Genomic DNA, 19,632 nt, shown 5'->3' on the forward strand with positions numbered 1-19,632 from the left:
GGTAACTGGCTGTTTTTAAGTTTAAGTTGTTTGATTTTACTGCAGACCACAGGAAACTTCTGCATCTTTTCTCTCTGTGTCTGTGTCTGTAATTTGTTTCCAGTTCCAACTTGCTCAGTTAACTGAGAACCAATTAGCTTCATACGTAAACAGCTCCTGATCATCCACATCTTCCAGGAACTCATAGTCACAAAAATCGAGTTCACAATAGGTACCAAATTCTTGCTATAAAATTATGCTGCCATCCTGATAAATCCTTTTTTAAAATTAGTCCTTTGTCATGTGGTCCACAGTTTACAAAGGTATAAAACTAAAAAGACACGGTTCTTGCAACTGTGTCAAATTTATCAGTTCAAAATATTCCAAGTCCAAAGAATATTATTGTTAGTCCGCCAGATGTCAGTGTTCAATTTTATTTTGTCTTTCTTGTTAAAATATTTTCTTTTTATGTACATGGGACCCACCTTGAGTATAAACCTTACTTTATTCTTCTAATTCTGTTAAACTTCTAGCAACTTGCTCTTCTTGAATGCTGGAAACAGCAAATCATCAATTTATCTGATCTAGTCCAATTTTCAAAATAAATGATGTCCAAGCCTGATGGTTTTGTGACAGAAGTACTCTCATTAAAGTGTGAACCTTTGAAAGGCAAAATCTTAAGTACAGTTCGTCACCATGCTGTGATTTTGATGTCTGCTGAGAAATCATGAAAACTCCTAAAGCTCTTGCCATGCTAACAGTATTCTTATTATGAACACCTGTTAAAATGTGAAAGTATTATGTCTTTGTTTAAAAGCCAAAGAGGTTTATCATAACTTACTTCTATCACTGTGGGGAAATAGCTACATAATTTAATAAATGTGCATTTCGTATTGATTAATAAACTATATTCAGCAGTACACAAGTTGTTGCATGGCAGATAAAATATAGAATTAGCACAAGACATAAATTTCTTTGTAGGCTTGCAAGGAGACAAAAATTTTTAGATGTCATTGTTACTTCACAAAATTATAAAATTGTCCCAATTTTTAAATAAAGAACTAAATGTCATTTTACACATAGTTTCAATACTTGTACTACTTCAAACTTTTATAAAAAATTTCTAACACGATTAAATTCAGGAAATCTCAGCCTTTCCTTTATATTTTCTATAGCAAATAACATTACTAAATCATTCTTCATTATCATGAATAAAAAGAAATCAGTTTTAAAGCAAGTAACTAATTGAATCACTTAAACATTGTGAAACAATTCTGTAGCACAATCCACTGAAAGGTCCTCATCTTTATTGTACCACTCAAAATGACAGCAGTTCCTTTTTCTCAGTTTGTTCAATCATGTAAGTGGTACTGCAGTTTAAATTTCTTTAAAGCACTGAGTCCTTGGTTTCAGTCAGAAGTTCCATGTGCTGATGATTTATGTAATGGTCTTATCCCAGAACTGTCCTTTCACTTGATTATAACTATCAAAATTTCCCTGTGGTCACAAACAAAGCTGAATTTTCACCATTTAATAACTCTTTGGCCTCAACTTTTCTTATTCATTCATGAATGTGGACATCCTTGGCTAGGCTGGCATTTGCCCAGCCCTAAGCTCACTGGAGAAGGTGTTGGTGAGCCACTGTCTTAACCTGCTGCAGTCCTTTGAATGTAGGCACACCCACAATGCTGTTGAGGAGGGAATTCCACAGTTTTGACCCAGCCATACTGAACAGTCATTGATATAGTTCCAAATCAGGTGGTGTGTGGCTTGGAAGAGGTGTTGCAGTTAGTGGTGTTCCCATGCAACTACTGCAGTTGTCCTTCAAAGGTTGTAAAAGTCTTGGGTTTTTTAAAGGTGCTGTTGAAGAGAGCCTTATCTAAACCACTGTAGTAACTTACCATGATTTAAAAGTCTTGCCAGTTGGTCAGTTGGTAGCCCTTTTACCTCTGAGTCAGAATGTTATGGGCTGATGTCCCACTATATCATGAGTACAGAAACTAAGCATGAGATGTCAGTGCAGCGTTAAAGGAGCATTAATCTGAGGCTCTGCCTACAACCTGTCAGGTTGTGCCTTGCAGGGGTGAGTGGAACATAGCATATTTAATAGTATTTCATCGTAGACATTCTGCCAGTGATGCCATTTGTTTAGTAAATAAGATAATATAATTTCCAGAAAATTATTATTCTGTTTTTCCAAGGCCCATATTCATGACTGCTGTGTATTGTTTACAGCATGGTTTTTAGTATTATAAAGAGTGTAAAAAAATTATTTACATCTTAGGCACTTTGTGTTCGCATTATGCAGTCTTGGGTAAGGTCAAATCCAGCTAGATACAGAAGGCGGCAACTGGGTCCTTTGTGATGACATAGACCGTGTATGTGGGTAGTTCAAATTATCTCCCTCCATTTCGTGCAAATGTCAGTCATAACTTGCTTTTCTGAGCCAGTAGCATGCACATCCATCTGAAGTCTGTGGGTTATTTTAAACCAGAATTGATAAATGTTTTGAGATCTAAAGATATTAAGATAAATGTGACAAAGATGAGTGTATGATAATAAGCTAGTGAAATGCATTTGAAATCTAAGAGTTAAAGTTTACTGAGTTCCAGTGCCTAGGGTGAGAGCTGATTAGGACTTGACTTGCATTTGTTATCCTACCCCGGTGAAGCTCATACCCATCCTCGGCTCAGTTGTATCAGCCTTCAATTTAAAACAAAGATTAGTCTAATGCTTCCTCTGCTCTGCCCCAACTGAGACAAATGAGCTGTTATGTACTTGTGGTCTATTTTTTCATTTACAAAATCTTAGGGCCCATACAAATCTCTCAGTCAATTGGTGCTGAATTGAGATTAGGATTTTTTTGCCACAATCCCAAGACAACTCAGAACTGGACTATAACATCTTAAAGTAGACGCAGATTTTCATTCAATTTTGTTAAATGTTAATATGTTGTACAGATATGTCAAGGATTGTTAGCCATGAAACTTCAGCATAAATGTATCTTTTTTAAACTGCTTAACATTACAGGATCAAATAAACAATTTAGTCAATCAAATCTGTGGAAAAGCAGCAGCTAACAGCAGCGACAACAATACAAGTACCAGCAAGCCAGCACTGAAAAGAGGGCCTCGAAAACGAGCGACCATTGACGTGCCAGCAACTAGACTTTCGTCCTTGTCCAGAAGTGCTACAAGTTCCCCATGAAGTTGCCAAGTCTTGTACTCAGTTGTTCTTTTTGTACTATAATTTGTGAGTACTTGCTAGAAGAATGCAAGCTGTCTTTGCACTAGCTCTAAAGATGACTTCTGTTTTGTTTTTTTAGGAAAAAGTTTGTTTTAGCATTAAAATGTTGGCTTATTTCTTTTAGGAGCACCAGACACTGCAGTTGGCAGTATTCCTTGGAATGCAGTTAGAGGTGTTTTCATTTACTGTTTTAAAACTAAGTCAAAGGGCTGAACAGTAATCCAAGTTTGCATTTGCCCTTTTGGCTGAAGCAAACCTCTAAGTTTGATTTTTTTTTTGTTACTGTGAACAGGTGGGATGTTTTAAACCCGTTTGAACTAGGTTGAAGTTAAGTGCTGTGTGTTTTATCTTGCAATTTCAGTCATGCGAGCAGCTTTTTGGAGGAAGGGAGAGGTAAAACTTGAAAGAAACTGCTTCAGTTTGGCTAGATTTTATGTTTTTGGTTAAGTGTAAGCTGAAAAGCTTGCTTTTCTGTTTAGAAAATTGTTCTATTGTTTTTAGAGTCATGGCAGCTGATACTTGATCTGGTTTACAAAGTATAGTAGTGGTAATTTTGAAAGTAAAGTAAAGGTGATATTTTTCTCCTTACCAGCACATCACTATGCATCTGTAATAATAAGGCTGCCTGGCTGGAGGAAATTGTGCCTGACTTTCATTAGCAAATCATAAAGTTTTTGGTGCTGTCAATCATTTTACCAGAGAACCCTACAATGGTGTCCTTTATCCAATTATTGAAGCAGGGCTCCCCTGTTTCGCCTTTGTAGATGTGCAATCTTTGTGACATTCCATTTTAATTCCACTTTCATCACTATGTTCCTTCTCCATTCTTCCTTTTTTGAATCAGCATTAATGTTCAGTTCATTGATGAGATGGTCACAATGGAGAGCCACTAGAGGATGTGCATATTTCTTTGTGAAATGTGAAAATGCATCTCCTTCATTTCTATTTGTGTTATACTTTCCATATTTGTAAAAAAAAATTAAAGAAGAAAAAAATAAAAAAAAAAGTTTGTATATATTGCCTGTAAATTGTTTTAAATACTTGAGCCTTTTGTGGGGGTGGGTTGGGATGGGGTGGAGAAACAAGAGATGAAGAAAAGCCTTATGTTTCAGTTTCTTCGTCGGTTTTGGACGCTTACAGGGTTTCTTGTAACATTTAAGTGCTGCTTACATCACTGAACAAATAATGGTGTAGCTGTTGCCCCTTTCAGTGTATTTTATTAAGAAAAAGGGAAACATTTGTTCATTATAACTAGTTTTCATTGCTGAAAATGCAACATTAATTGTAGCTACACGTGTTGCACTGAGCTTGCCAGTGGTGACTGTCAAGAAGTCATTTTATTTTTTTCCCAGTTGTTAGTTGGTTGTTGTTGCTGCAGAAGACCGAACTGCTTGGAGTATTTAACAACATAACTGATTTCAAGTGTTTTTCAAATGTGGTTGTCCAGTTTTTATGGCCTTACTATGTATTTTTGTTGTTTCTTTGAGAGCAGACATATTTGACTGTTGCTTACTGATTGACATTTAATTTATTAGTTCTGCTCTGCACCTTTCCTTCTGTGCGGAAAGTTCACATTGTAATTGCAAGTGTTTTTTTTAAACTTTTCAGGTTTGTACTTAAAAGTTTAATAAAACTTTTGAGCCGTTTCCTGTGAAATTGAGTTGTTCCTCTCTATCTTTTAATGTGAACAGTTAATTGATCAAGTACATTAACTTTCAGGGTTTTGTTACCTCATTCACATCAACCTATTTTCATTCTGCACTAAAATAGTATTGGTTTGTAGCTTGTAGACAGCAAAAAATTGACATGTAAATGTAGTGGTAGCCAATGGTGGATTTGTGTGTTTTTAGAAACATTGGTGTAATTGATTTCTTGTTATGCTAAGAATCTGGCACTACAAGGCTCATCTATTTAGCCTTTCTCCCTCCTATTTTAACAAAATACAATCTTAATGTCACTTAATTTGGCTAGCCTCTGACTAAGTTTGATTACTGTACTTTCATATCTTCATCTTCTGTGTTGCCAATTTTTGAAAGGGACTATTGTCAGATATTTAAAAATATGGAAACATACTGGTTCTTTGGTTTGAGCAGATTAAAAACTATCATCGAGGCAGTACTGAAAAAGCTTTTATTAATTTGAAGGTGACAAGTGCACAACTGAAGTCAATTTTAAGAGTCTTGCATTAGTGAAAACTACAATCAAGCCAACTGGGATTTAAAGGATGCTTCTATGTTCAATTCATTAAGCACAGCGCATAGATTATGTGAATAATATCTTGGATGGGAAGGTTCATTAGTCAAGCCAGAGAGCTATGCTTCTGTATTTGAAGCAAATGGGTAACCAGTTATAACTAACTTACTACAGCATTTGTGTAATCACAGACACACAAGGTAACAGGAATTTACACTTTTCAAAATAGATGTAGTAAAATGGTCTGGATTATCCATTATATTATCTTTTACACAATGCAATACTTTGTAACCTTTGACAAAGTTTCAAATAATATCTTGCACTTTACTGAGAGTCACTGTCAGCATTCTGTCCAAAATCTGAATTCTTTGTGATCAAACTTGTGTCTATTTGAACGTCTTCTTCATCAGATTGGACCAGTGGAGTGTCATTGTCATCAGTGAAAGAAGATAATTTCAGTCTAAGTTCATCTTGGTTTGGCACTTGCAGAGTTATTTCACCTTGATTTGGCTCAGAATTGGACCCTGTACAAAGAGGAAAAATAACATTGACTTAGCTGTCACTACTCCAGGTTGTTCACAACCCAATAATTTCATACATTGACCTTCAAATTGACATTTGCAGGATAAATTTATTTTCAGGCTGTAAAACTGAACACGTGACCACATCAAATTGGAAGATACCTTGAGAGTTCCAGCGCTTAAGGAAAAGCATTCAATAATGCAACATGTAAAACAACCTGTATATTATGAGAGAGAGAAAAGTTTTGAACACATTCCCCTAGACCTGTGGGCCTGCTGAATAGATAGGGCAGACATCTTAACAGGCATGTGCCAAAAATTACTAAAAACCCAAGGTAGGATCAAGAGCAGCATGGCAGATTACCGTGAAATTTCAGGTCCACAACCTTGTGCAATAGCTTGCTATAAAATACAACAACAGTTTTTAATAAGTTTCTTATTTAATTCATTGAACTTTTTCTAAACCTTGTCATATTGTCATATAAACTTTTTCTATTTGGGAACTTAAAGGTGAAACAAATTCTAGTAAAACAAACACACATGCAATATAGAACTTTCTAAGTTACTTCAAATCTGGCTGTCCAAGTACCCCCAGACATTTTAAAACTGATGTACTTAAATTATCCCTGTCAAATAAAAAACAAACTGGACAATTGAGTTAGGTGCTGGACCAGCACAGTGTGGCACCACACCATTTACTCATTTTTTATGCCACTTTCTCATGTATTCTTTAACCCTGGACTAGTCCAAAGCATAATTCAAAATCCGAAAGTATCTTAAACAGGCACAGCCTCAGTTCTGTAAATGTTAGAAGTACTACATTTGTACTTAAAGAAATACCGGTTCAAATTCCTAATGGGAGGGAAGGGAATCAAAATCCCTGAAAATAAATGCAGAACATTTCTTTATATTTAAGCTGCAAGCTTTCCTCTGGACTCTCAATTTGAAATTTCCTGTGTGCTTAAATGGACTAGTACGTGGGTTATCTTCTGCAACTCCATCTTGACTTTTTGGATCACTATTGGCACTGTCAACTTATATTAGCCACAAACTTTTTTTTGTAATTTATTATTTGTGGGATGTGGGCATCCCACATCCCGAGAGAAAAAAAGTTCACATTGATGCTATGACCTTTTTTCATAACAGTTCTGATAAAAGAAACCACATTAACTGTTTTCTCTGTCCACAGATACTGCCAGACCTACCACGGTTTTCCAGCAAATTCTGTTTTTGATTTTCTTTGAAAAAGAATTTAAAGATATTGACGAGAACTTGCTAGGGTACCAGAATTAGATGTAGATTGTCATATAAAGGCAGTAGTTGAAAGAGTTAACTGACATCAGAAGAAAAGCTCTGCTGATCAAGAAGCAATAAAGTTTAACAGGTAATGAGAAAAACAAATGGAATATTGGCCTTTATTTCAAAAGGGAACAGTGCACAAAGGTAGCGACATGTTGCAAAATCACAACTGTGAAACTGAACAGTTTTGAGCTCTTATCCAAGATGTACTGCATTGCAGTCAGTCCAGAGAAAATTCACAAGACTAATAGTGGGTATGGAGGGACTGTTGTATGAGGACAGGTTGAGTAGATTGAGCCTGTTCCCCTTAGAATTTGGGGGAATGAGATGTGATCTTACTGAAATGCAGAAGATTCTTAGGGGAGACGATAGGGTAGATGTGGGGAGGTTAATTCTTCCTGTGGGAGAGTCTAGACAACACGACCAGACTCACTAATCACCCTACCTTACATCAAGGCTCAGACCCCTAGGTATAACAGTAGCCCACAAACTGACAAACACCCTACGAGAATATAAAGGATCCCATACCCAAAACCAACGAAAAGGTGGCATGTTGACTCAGTGGTTAATCGCTGGACCTGGGTTTGATTTCACTCTCAGGCGACTGTGTGCAGTTTGCACATTGTCCCCGTGTCTGCGTGGGCTTCCTCTGGGTACTCCAGGTTCCTCCCACAGTCCAAAGAGTGCAGGTTAGGTGGATTGGACATGCTAAATTGCCCATTGTGTTCAGGGATGTGTAACTTAGGTGGGATGCTCCAAGGGTTGGTGTGGACTTGTTGGGCCAAAGGACTTGTTTCCACACTATGGGGATTCTATGATTCCATGACTGAAAAACACTACATAGGCCAAACCAGAAGAAAATTGACAAACGGATACATGACCAATTCTCACTTGTCTGACTACATACAGACAAAAAGGGACAACACAATGATAACCACACAAGCCAAACAGAGACACGCCAGGAAATTCCTGGAGGCCTGGTATTCCAACCAGAACACCGTGTACAAACCACTAAGAGACAAAACCGGAAGTAGTACCAACCATCCCAGCAAACCGAGGCATATAAGTAACAATATGGGACAGAACACCGACACTTCACCGGAGGTGCACGGACGATGTTACCTAGCATAGTGACGAAACGTTTGCAACCAAACCCAACAGTTTGGTGAGCATGTCTACAACCAACCAGAACACAATTTCCCTTTTGCATAGTCCTGTTGACCCGGCTTGATTAGATTACATTTTCAATCATGTTATTGCTTCCTTAATAATTGATTCCAATATATTTCCAAAAATAAGTGTTAAGCTGATTAGCCTATCTTTAGCCCCTTTTTGCCTCTGTCCCTCTTTGAACAGGGATATAGCATTGCCACTTTTCCAGAATCCAAGGATTTTTGGAAAATTACAACTGAATGCATCTGCTACCTCTTTTAGTATCATATGGTGCAAGCTGTCAGGGCCAGTGCATTTACCTGCCTTTACCCCAGTAGTTTGTCCAATAAATTTTCCCAAGTGATTGTGATAGTACTCATTTCGTCCCCTGTATTCTTTAGTATCAACAGACTGATTATCGTCCATTGTAAAGACCAGTGCAAAATATCTTTTTAATTTCTCTGCATTTCTTTGGTCCCCATAAGTCTCCCCAGATTCAATTTCTAAGGCGCCTATGTTCACTTTGATCTGTCTCTTTTTTTTACATGTTTCAAAAAGTTCTTACTGTCAGTTTTTTAAAAAATATTCCTTGCTAGTTTGTCCTTGTAGCTTATTTTCTTGTTCTTTATTATCATTGTAGTCTTCCTTTGCTGGAATCTGAATTTTGGCCTCCAATTTTTTCAATTTAATACTCTCCTTTCTTGGATAGCCATGGTTGGTTTATCTCTTTCTTAGAGATTGTTCCTTCTTACTGGGATGTACTTTTGCTGACAGTCGTGAATTACCTCCTTAAATGTCTGCCACTGCTTACTCATTGTCAATCCTGACAAGTTCACTTTTTAGCTAACTCTATCCTCATTTCATTGTAATTCCCTTTGTTTAAGTTAAGACAGTTGTTTCTGGCCCAAGTTTCTCACTGTCAAACTGAATAATAAATTCTATGTTACGATCATCAATTCCCAGGGAATCTTTTCGCTAGGTACTTCTATATTCAAATTATTTTTATTACGCTTGTCTCATTACCAAATCCAAAATATCCTACTCCCTAACTGGCTCCAAAGCATTGCTCAAGAAAACTATCCATGGTGTACTCTGTAAAACGTAGCAATGACTACAGATTCAATTTGATTAACCCAAATCAACATGAAACTTGAAGTCACCCACAATTATGCCGCTGGTCATTTCACATGCTCCTACTAGTTAATAGCATTTCTGACAAAATGGCTGTTTGTTTGAGGGAAGGGAGGGGGGGTGGTTCTGTACAGTACTCCTACGAACACTTTCTTTACCATGCTTTTTTTTTCAAAAACTTCCACCTAAATGGACTCTTTATCATGAGCCTGCATTATCTCTGACAGCGGTCTTCACCTCTTGTTAACAGTGCTATCCCACCACTTTTTCCATCCCTCTTGTGTCTGTGAAAGATCAAATATTCCTCACTATTAAATTCCCAATTTTGATTTCTTTGTAATCATACTTCCAAAATGGCTATGATTATTATTCACCTTATTCTGAATGCTATTATCAAATTTCCCTATACATTCACATTTCCTTACTGTAATGTGTTATTCGCACATTCTGCCACTTCCTTTTATTTCCTGGTAACAATCCTACCTTTTACCTATAAATCAACCTGACACCACCTCCCCAAATATTAAAAGCCCTAACTACAGCTGTCATTATCTGAATCACCAGGGGTATTTCTTTAAATATCCAGCATTTCAAGAATGTACAGAACTGGTCTCTGTGGCTACAGCAGTTAGCAATTGAAAGAAATAGCATACCCTAAAACCTACTTGCTGAAGCCTGAAACTATAAGTTGTGAAAAATATTGGAAAGCTATATAGACTATAAAGAATCTTACCCGAACTGCAAAGGGGAAACTCCAAACAATAAACCAGGGGTACAGTGGTAGATTTCAGACACCCAATGTAGATTCAGTCATTTAAAATAGAAATCTAAACGGAACAGGTAATGGGAGGCTTAAGTCAACAAGCGTTGTTAAATAGTTCAGACTATCCAGAAAGAGTGCAGAAACAAATTACGAGGTTGCGTGTTGAGAAAACTGTTAAAATGCGACTATAATTTGATTAGTAGTGTTGTTTTGAAGGAAATTGTTTTTATTGTTCATCTGAAATAATTGCTTCAAGACAAGATCAATGCAATTTTTTTCTCCTGAATAAAATGGGACAAAAAGCTCACAGAAAAAGGAAAAAAAGCATGAATTTGTCCCTAGTGTCAAAAAGGATACAAAAATGATGAAGGTGGTGAAAATGGTGCAAAATGACAGTTATTTGCCCGCTTTGGAGTAAGTAAAGATCATAACCTTGTGATAGGTTTTCTACTATCAAATAACTGAATATTGCTGAAACAAAGACATATTTAGTCAAAACTATTCACATTACACTTATCAGGAAAATCCATAAAGCTGTTCCATTGTGTAATCACATCTAACGCTGGACATTTGAGAGTTTTGCAAGCACTGGCGGGTTAAGCATGGTCAGTATCTTGCTTGTTGCAAACAATTGTAGGTTTTTGCTGTTTGATACAATCCATCAGTCTTTGGGATGTACAGCTGACATCCACAATGGTGCTGAAATTGATATACATTACTTATTTATGCATTTGACAAAAATTCTTTTTGGCTTGATGGTAGCATCCTATTAGCAGCAAAGGTCATTCACATTGCAACTATATAGAAGCTGTGTTAAACAGCTAGCTTCACCAGTTGTTCAAAATTTTTAATCTTCAGATTAATCAGAAGTAGACTAGGCACCTGACAGGATTAAAAGTGACAGCATCATGTGATATACAGCACAAGATTTGATCAGGGTAGCCATTATCCCACAGTATGGCTTTTATGTGCCCTATTTCAGCAAGAGTTAACAGAATCAATAAATAGTTCAAGTCCTATATAACGTGGAGCATAGAACCATACAGCACAGAAACAGGCCTTTCGGCCCACATTGTTGTGCTGAACGTGATGCCAAATCAAACGAATCCCTTCTACCTTCCCTTGTCCATTTGCCTCCACTTCTTGCATATTCATTTGCTTATGTATAAAGTTGCTGATAAAGTCAATCTTATCCTAAAGAGGAACCCTAATACTTATATTGATCTGTAAAGGTATGTTACAGTAGATCTTGGCTGAGAACACCAGCTGATTTTTCAACACTCCCATCAAAGACAGGAAGCTCACTTGACTGTTCCACTTCAAAAGATGAATCTGAACATAGGATAGAGCGAGTTAAGACAAGCAAGGAAATTCTTACTTGCAGTTGTGGATTCCAATATTGTATGTTTATTCTAATATATTCATATCAGAAATGTTGGCCATTACATGTCTTATACCAGAAACAACACATTTATATACAGGGTCATTTTCTACGAAAACAAAGAGCATATTCAGATACTTCTCTTGTTCCAACACAGCAAAACTGGTGACAGTTGTTTTTTTGGTTTATTAATCTGGACAATCATGGTAGTTAACTGATATTCATCATTAACTGGTGCACAGTGCATGGTAACACCTCTACAAGAGTCCACCTTCCAACCCATCAGTACCCTTAAAGTACAAATATTGTCTTCCCTTTTACTTTACTTTGGTATTTCTTGCAAATTAACCCAAGGTATACAAAAGAAAATGTCCTTTTTATTTTGATGTTCTTCATTTAAATACATTTGAATGATCTTTAAATGCCTGAAATTGGTTTTACAGCAGAAATAGGAGCGGAATTCACAGGAATTAGAGACTTTCCTGGAAAAGGGAAATAAGACAGAAATTTAAGATTCTTTATTAAAACAACAGAGTTGTTACAATGCAGGAGAAGTCACTTGGCTCATCTGAACTGGTTTTCAGATTGAGCATTATGACTTATTAATAGTCTGCACTTCATTATTTAAATAGAAACAATTTAATGCCATCTTGAATGCCTCAATTTAACCTGCATTTACGGCACTTGCAAACAATGCATTCCAGATCTGAACCACATTGTAGAAAAGCTTATGGATCCAAAGTTTGACTCCACAATCATGAAAACTCATCTAGCCTGATAGATGCCATTCTTGATTCTGAGAGACTGCTGTCTGCCATCAACACTGAGCAATGTAATTGTACCTTTATCTCCCCCTAGTTTTAACCAAATCAATTCGGTCCTTAAACTTTACCGGCTCTTTCTCCAGTAATACAATGCCCTCCTTAAAATATACGATCCATCTCTTCTTCCTTTCCCAAATACCTGGAAATATTTAAATGCAAACCCCACACTTACTTCAGCTAGATCTCTGATCGCCATCATTCCACCTGGCAAGCTGCTCCTTTAACTGTGAGGCTGGATGAACACAGCAGGCCAAGCAGCATCTCAGGAGCACAACAGCTGACGTTTCGGGCCTAGACCCTTCATCAGAGAGGGGGACGGGGAGAGGGAACTGGAATAAATAGGGAGAGAGGGGGAGGCGGACCGAAGATGGAGAGTAATGAGGATAGGTGGGGAGGTAGGGAGGGGATAGGTCAGTCCAAGGAAGACGGACAGGTCAAGGAGGTGGGATGAGGTTAGTAGGTAGATGGGGGTGTGGCTTGGGGTGGGAGGAAGGGATGGGTGAGAGGAAGAACAGGTTAGGGAGGCAGAGACAGGTTGGACTGGTTTGGCTTCCTCTACATTGGGGAAACCAAGCGGAGGCTTGGAGACCGCTTTGCAGAACACCTCCACTCAGTTCGCAACAAACAACTGCACCTCCCAGTCACAAACCATTTCCACTCCCCCTCCCATTCTTTAGATGACATGTCCATCATGGGCCTCCTGCAGTGCCACAATGATGCCACCCGAAGGTTGCAGGAACAGCAACTCATATTCCGCCTGGGAACCCTGCAGCCTAATGGTATCAATGTGGACTTCATCAGTTTCAAAATATTCCCTTCCCCCACTGCATCCCTAAACCAGCCCAGTTCGTCCCCTCCCCCCACTGCACCACACAACCAGCCCAGCTCTTCCCCCCCCACCCACTGCATCCCAAAACCAGTCCAACCTGTCTCTGCCTCCCTAACCTGTTCTTCCTCTCACCCCAAGCCGCACCCCCATCTACCTACTAACCTCATCCCACCTCCTTGACCTGTCCGTCTTCCCTGGACTGACCTATCCCCTCCCTACCTCTCCACCTATCCTCTTTACCCTCCATCTTCGGTCCGCCTCCCCCTCTCTCCCTATTTATTCCAGTTCCCTCTCCCCATCCCCCTCTCTGATGAAGGGTCTAGGCCCGAAACGTCAGCTTTTGTGCTCCTGAGATGCTGCTTGGCCTGCTGTGTTCATCCAGCCTCACATTTCATTATCTTGGAATTCTCCAGCATCTGCAGTTCCCATTATCTCTGCTCCTTTAACTTCCCAGTCTTATTTAATACAAAGTGCATTCACGCACATGCACCGGTGACCCTGATTTAGAATACTTTAATTCCTTCTTTCTTCCTTTTTATTTATTCACTCACTGGACGGGGTGTTTCTGGCTGGGCCTGCAATTTATCGCCCTTCCCTAGTTGCCTTCCAGAGGTGGTGGTGCCATTTAAACAGGCTGTTTTAATCATGGATAGTGTCAGCTTCTTCAGTGTTGTTGGAGCTGTACCCGTCCAGGCAAATGGGAAACATTCAACCATACTCCCCACTTGTGCTTTGCAGATAGTGGATAGATTTTGAGAATTCAGGTGGTGAATCAGACACTGAAGATTCCTAGTATTTTATCTGTTCTGGATGTGAGTTTGCTTGCTGAGCTGGAAGGTTAGTTTTCAGACGTTTCGTCACCATTCTAGGTAACATCATCAGTGAGCCTCCGACGAAGCGCTGGTGTTATGTCCCGCTTTTTATTTATCTGGTTAGGTTTCCTTGGGTTGGTGATGTAATTTCCTGTTCTTTTTCTCAGAGGATGGTAGATTGGCTCCAAATCAATGTGTTTGTTGATGGAGTTCTGGTTGGAATGCCATGCTTCTAGGAATTCTCGTGCATGTCTCTGTTTGGCTTGTCCTAGGATGGATGTGTTGTCCCAATCAAAGTGGTGTCCTTCCTTATCTGTATGTAAGGATACGAGTGATAGTGGGTCACGTCGTTTTGTGGCTAGTTGACGTTCATGTATCCTGGTGGCTAGTTTCCTGCCAGTTTGTCCAATGTAGTGTTTGTCACAGTTCTTGCAAGGTATTTTGTAGATGACGTTTGTTTTATTTGTTGTCTGTATAGGGTCTTTTAAGTTCATTAGCTGCTGTTTTAGTGTGTTGGTGGGTTTGTGGGCTACCCTGATGCCAAGGGGTCCGAGTAGTCTGGCAGTCATTTCGGATATGTCTTTGATGTAGGGGAGCGTGGATATGGTTTCTGAGCCCGTTTTGTCTGTTTGTTTGGGTTTGTTGCTGAGAAATCGGCGGACTGTGTTCATAGGGTACCCATTCTTTTTGAATACGCTGTATAGGTGTAGTTCCTTTGTGCTGCAGTGTGTGGTGGCTCGTTGGAATAATGTTCTAATGCAGCTTCGTTTGTGGGTGTTGGGATGGTTGCTCCTGTAGTTCAGTATTTGGTCCGTATGTGTTGTTTTCCTGTAGACACTGGTTTGAAGTTCCCCATTGGCTGTTTGCTCTACTGTGACATCTAGGAATGGCAGTTTGTTGTTGTTTTCCTCCTCTTTTGTGAATATTATGCCAGTAAGGGTATTATTGATAGTCTTGAATGTTTCCTCTAATTTGTTTTGTTTAGTGATGACAAACCTTTGTCAGCAACAAACCCAAACAAACAGACAAAACAGGCTCAGAAACCATAACCACTCTCCCTTACATCAAAGACATTTCCGAAATGACTGCCAGACTACTCGGACCCCTTGGCATCAGGGTAGCCCACAAACCCACCAACACACTAAAACAGCAGCTAATGAACTTAAAAGACCCTATACAGACAACAAATAAAATGAACATCATCTACAAAATACCTTGCAAGAACTGTGACAAACACTACATTGGACAAACTGGCAGGAAACTAGCCACCAGGATATATGAACATCAACTAGCCACAAAACGACATGACCCACTATCACTCGTATTCTTACATACAGATAAGGAAGGACACCACTTTGATTGGGGAAACACATCCATCCTAGGACAAGCCAAACAGAGACATGCACGAGAATTCCTAGAAGCATGGCATTCCAACGAGAACTCCATCAACAAACACATTGACTTGGAGCCAATCTACCATCCTCTGAGAAAAAGAACAGGAAATGACATCACCAACCCAAGGAAACCTAACCAGATAAATAGAAAGCGGGACATAACACCAGTGCTTCGTTGGAGGCTCACTGATGATGTTACCTAGAATGGTGACGAAACGTCTGAAAACTAACCTTACAGCTCAGCGAGCAAACTCACATCCAGAACCTCAACCTCAGCTACAAATCTTCTCAAAATTTTATCTGCTGTTGTGGGTATTGATAGTAGAAGATTTGATGATTCAGATGCCATTGAATGCCAAGGAGTAGCAGTTAAATTCTCTCTTCCTGGAGACAGTCAGTCATTTACTAACAATGATATGGTGCAAATATTATTTGCCACTTGTCAGCCAAGCCCACATTGAGTCATAGCAGTTCACAGCATGGAAACACCCTTCGGTCCAACTTATCCAAGGTCAGGTGCTGCTGGTGCAATCCAATACTGTATGAAACAAGTGTCATCAGAAACTGATGTCTCACTTCTGAGTAGAAAAACATGCTTCAATCCTACACTATGTTCGTGAGCCTCAAACAGCTCAGAAGCCTTGTACGATGATCAATGTAATGTTACTCAAGGACGAGACAACATCACAAATCTCAGAAAAACCTAAGAGAACAAATACACCACTTGACATTAATCACAACCCTTCATTAGATTTCATAAGAAAAAACCATTTTCACAAGTCTGGTGAATTATTCAATTGACTTTCAATCACAATAATTTTAAAAGTCTGATCACCTGATTTCTTTTGATACAATAACCACTGAGAATTGGTCATAGACTTTTCTGATAATCAATTCTGGGGTTCAAAATAAGTAGTACCAAAAACAGTTTACAATATCAAGAGGATAAAAATACTTCTTTAAGAAACGTAAGCTATTCTGACATGATGTGAGGAAACTAAAGATCTTGAAGATCCTCTAAAAATGTTCAACAGCGATACTGACCGCAAATGACATCCTCAGTAAAAAGCATTTGAGACATCAAGATCCATCAGTTTTCCGGTGTGGCCAAAAGCTGTACCTGCACAATTTAACCTCTGCAAAGGGACATTCTGGAAATCAAAGAGCCACCAAGGACAGCACCGCGAGTGTATTATCCCTAGACTATCAACCCAACCAAACCAGTCATTTATAAAGTGTCATCGAGACATCAATCACCTCAACCTCTCCACCCCTCTCACCCGCTCCAATCCAAACCTCACCATAAAACCCACGGACAAGGGAGGCGCACTTGTTGTATGGTGCACTGACCTCTACGTCACCAAGGGCAAGTGCAAACTCTCCAACACCACCTCCTACCGCCCCCTTGATCATGATCCCACCCCCAACCACCAAACCATCACCTCAGGTGACCTCCCACCCACAGCCTCCAACCTCATCGTTCCCCAATCCCACACTGTTGGCTTCTACCGCCTTCCCAAAATCCACAAACCTGACTGTCCTGGTCGACCACTGTCACCATCTGCTCCTGCCCCACCGAACTCATCTCCACCTATCTCAAACTCCATTTTCTCTCCTTTGGTCCCGGAACTCCCTACCTACGTCTGTGACACCACCCACCCCCTCCACCTGCTCCAGAACTTCCAATTCCCTGGTCCCCAACACCTCATCTTTACCATGGACGTCCAGTCCCTATACACTTGCCCATGTATATATCCCATGTAGATGGCCTAAAAGTCCTCCGCTTCTTCCTGTCCCGCAGGCCTGACCAGTCACCCTCCACTGACATAATAAAATGTGAGGCTGGATGAACACAGCAGGCCAAGCAGCATCTCAGGAGCACAAAAGCTGACGTTTCGGGCCTAGACCCTTCATCAGAGAGGGGGATGGGGGGAGGGAACTGGAATAAATAGGGAGAGAGGGGGAGGCGGACCGAAGATGGAGAGTAAAGAAGATAGGTGGAGAGGGTGTAGGTGGGGAGGTAGGGAGGGGATAGGTCAGTCCAGGGAAGACGGACAGGTCAAGGAGGTGGGATGAGGTTAGTAGGTAGCTGGGGGTGCGGCTTGGGGTGGGAGGAAGGGATGGGTGAGAGGAAGAACCGGTTAGGGAGGCAGAGACAGGTTGGACTGGTTTTGGGATGCAGTGGGTGGGGGGGAAGAGCTGGGCTGGTTGTGTGCTGCAGTGGGGGAAGGGGAGATTTTGAAACTGGTGAAGTCCACATTGATACCATATGGCTGCAGGGTTCCCAGGCGGAATATGAGTTGCTGTTCCTGCAACCTTCGGGTGGCATCATTGTGGCAGTGCAGGAGGCCCATGATGGACATGTCATCAAGAGAATGGGAGGGGGAGTGGAAATGGTTTGCGACTGGGAGGTGCAGTTGTTTGTTGCGAACTGAGCGGAGGTGTTCTGCAAAGCGGTCCCCAAGCCTCCGCTTGGTTTCCCCAATGTCGAGAAAGCCGCACCGGGTACAGTGGATGCAGTATACCACATTGGCAGATGTGCAGGTGAACCTCTGCTTAATGTGGAATGTCATCTTGGGGCCTGGGATGGGGGTGAGGGAGGAGGTGTGGGGACAAGTGTAGCATTTCCTGCGGGTTGCAGGGGAAGGTGCCGGGTGTGGTGGGGTTGGAGGGCAGTGTGGAGCGAACAAGGGAGTCACGGAGAGAGTGGTCTCTCCGGAAAGCAGACAGGGGAGGGGATGGAAAAATGTCTTGGGTGGTGGGGTCGGATTGTAAATGGCGGAAGTGTCGGAGGATAATGCGTTGTATCCAGAGGTTGGTAGGGTGGTGTGTGAGAACGAGGGGGATCCTCTTGGGGCGGTTGTGGCGGGGGCGGGGTGTGAGGGATGTGTCGCGGGAGATGCGGGAGACGCGGTCAAGGGCGTTCTCAATCACCGTGGGGGGAAAGTTGCGGTCCTTAAAGAACTTGGACATCTGGGATGTGCGGGAGTGGAATGTCTTATCGTGGGAGCAGATGCGGCGGAGGCGGAGGAATTGGGAATAGGGGATGGAATTTTTGCAGGAGGGTGGGTGGGAGGAGGTGTATTCTAGGTAGCTGTGGGAGTCGGTGGGCTTGAAATGGACATCAGTTACAAGCTGGTTGCCTGAGATGGAGACTGAGAGGTCCAGGAAGGTGAGGGATGTGCTGGAGATGGCCCAGGTGAACTGAAGGTTGGGGTGGAAGGTGTTGGTGAAGTGGATGAACTGTTCGAGCTCCTCTGGGGAGCAAGAGGCGGGAACCCTGCAGCCATATGGTATCAATGTGGACTTCACCAGTTTCAAAATCTCCCCTTCCCCCACTGCATCCCTAAACCAGCCCAGTTCATCCCCTCCCCCCACTGCACCACACAACCAGCCCAGCTCTTCCCCCCCACCCACTGCATCCCAAAACCAGTCCAACCTGTCTCTGCCTCCCTAACCGGTTCTTCCTCTCACCCATCCCTTCCTCCCACCCCAAGCCGCACCCCCAGCTACCTACTAACCTCATCCCACCTCCTTGACCTGTCCGTCTTCCCTGGACTGACCTATCCCCTCCCTACCTCCCCACCTACACCCTCTCCACCTATCTTCTTTACTCTCCATCTTCGGTCCGCCTCCCCCTCTCTCCCTATTTATTCCAGTTCCCTCCCCCCATCCCCCTCTCTGATGAAGGGTCTAGGCCCGAAACGTCAGCTTTTGTGCTCCTGAGATGCTGCTTGGCCTGCTGTGTTCATCCAGCCTCACATTTTATTATCTTGGAATCTCCAGCATCTGCAGTTCCCATGATCTCTGATACTATTTTACCCTCCACTGACACCCTCATCCACTTAGCCGAACTCGTCCTCTCCCTGAACAACTTCCCTTTCAATTCCTCCCAATTCCTCCCACTTCCTACAGACAAAGGGGGTGGCCATGGGTACCGCATGGGCCCAAGCTATGCCTGCCTCTCTAAGTTATGTGGAACAATCCCTCTTCTGTAGCTACACTGGCCCTAAACCCCACCTCTTCCTCCATTACATTGATGACTGTATCGGCGCTGTTTATCGTGCTCCGATGCGGAGCTCGAACAGTTCATCCACTTCACCAGCAC

At 41.3% G+C, this 19,632-nt stretch overlaps 2 protein-coding genes across 12 annotated transcripts in view; one reads left to right on the top strand and one right to left on the bottom strand.

Moving 5' to 3' along the window:
* The window catches only part of jarid2b (jumonji and AT-rich interaction domain containing 2b), a 447,370-nt gene extending 442,489 nt beyond the window's left edge, over positions 1–4,881 (top strand). For all 7 annotated transcript variants that reach the window (XM_048524773.2, XM_048524765.2, XM_048524791.1 and 4 more), the window contains one exon: positions 3,010–4,881. In XM_048524773.2, the coding sequence (XP_048380730.1) occupies positions 3,010–3,186 (177 nt within the window). In that variant the 3' untranslated portion in view covers positions 3,187–4,881. The remainder of the gene's footprint in view (positions 1–3,009) is intronic.
* Positions 4,882–5,336: 455 nt separating this feature from the next.
* The window catches only part of LOC125449139 (dysbindin-like), a 218,738-nt gene continuing 204,442 nt past the window's right edge, over positions 5,337–19,632 (bottom strand). For all 5 annotated transcript variants that reach the window (XM_048524802.2, XM_059653468.1, XM_048524806.2 and 2 more), the window contains one exon: positions 5,337–5,942. In XM_048524802.2, coding sequence (XP_048380759.1) covers positions 5,743–5,942 — 200 coding nt within the window. In that variant the 3' untranslated portion in view covers positions 5,337–5,742. The remainder of the gene's footprint in view (positions 5,943–19,632) is intronic.

Source organism: Stegostoma tigrinum, chromosome 2 (assembly GCF_030684315.1).
Source record: "Stegostoma tigrinum isolate sSteTig4 chromosome 2, sSteTig4.hap1, whole genome shotgun sequence".
NCBI lineage: Eukaryota > Metazoa > Chordata > Chondrichthyes > Orectolobiformes > Stegostomatidae > Stegostoma > Stegostoma tigrinum.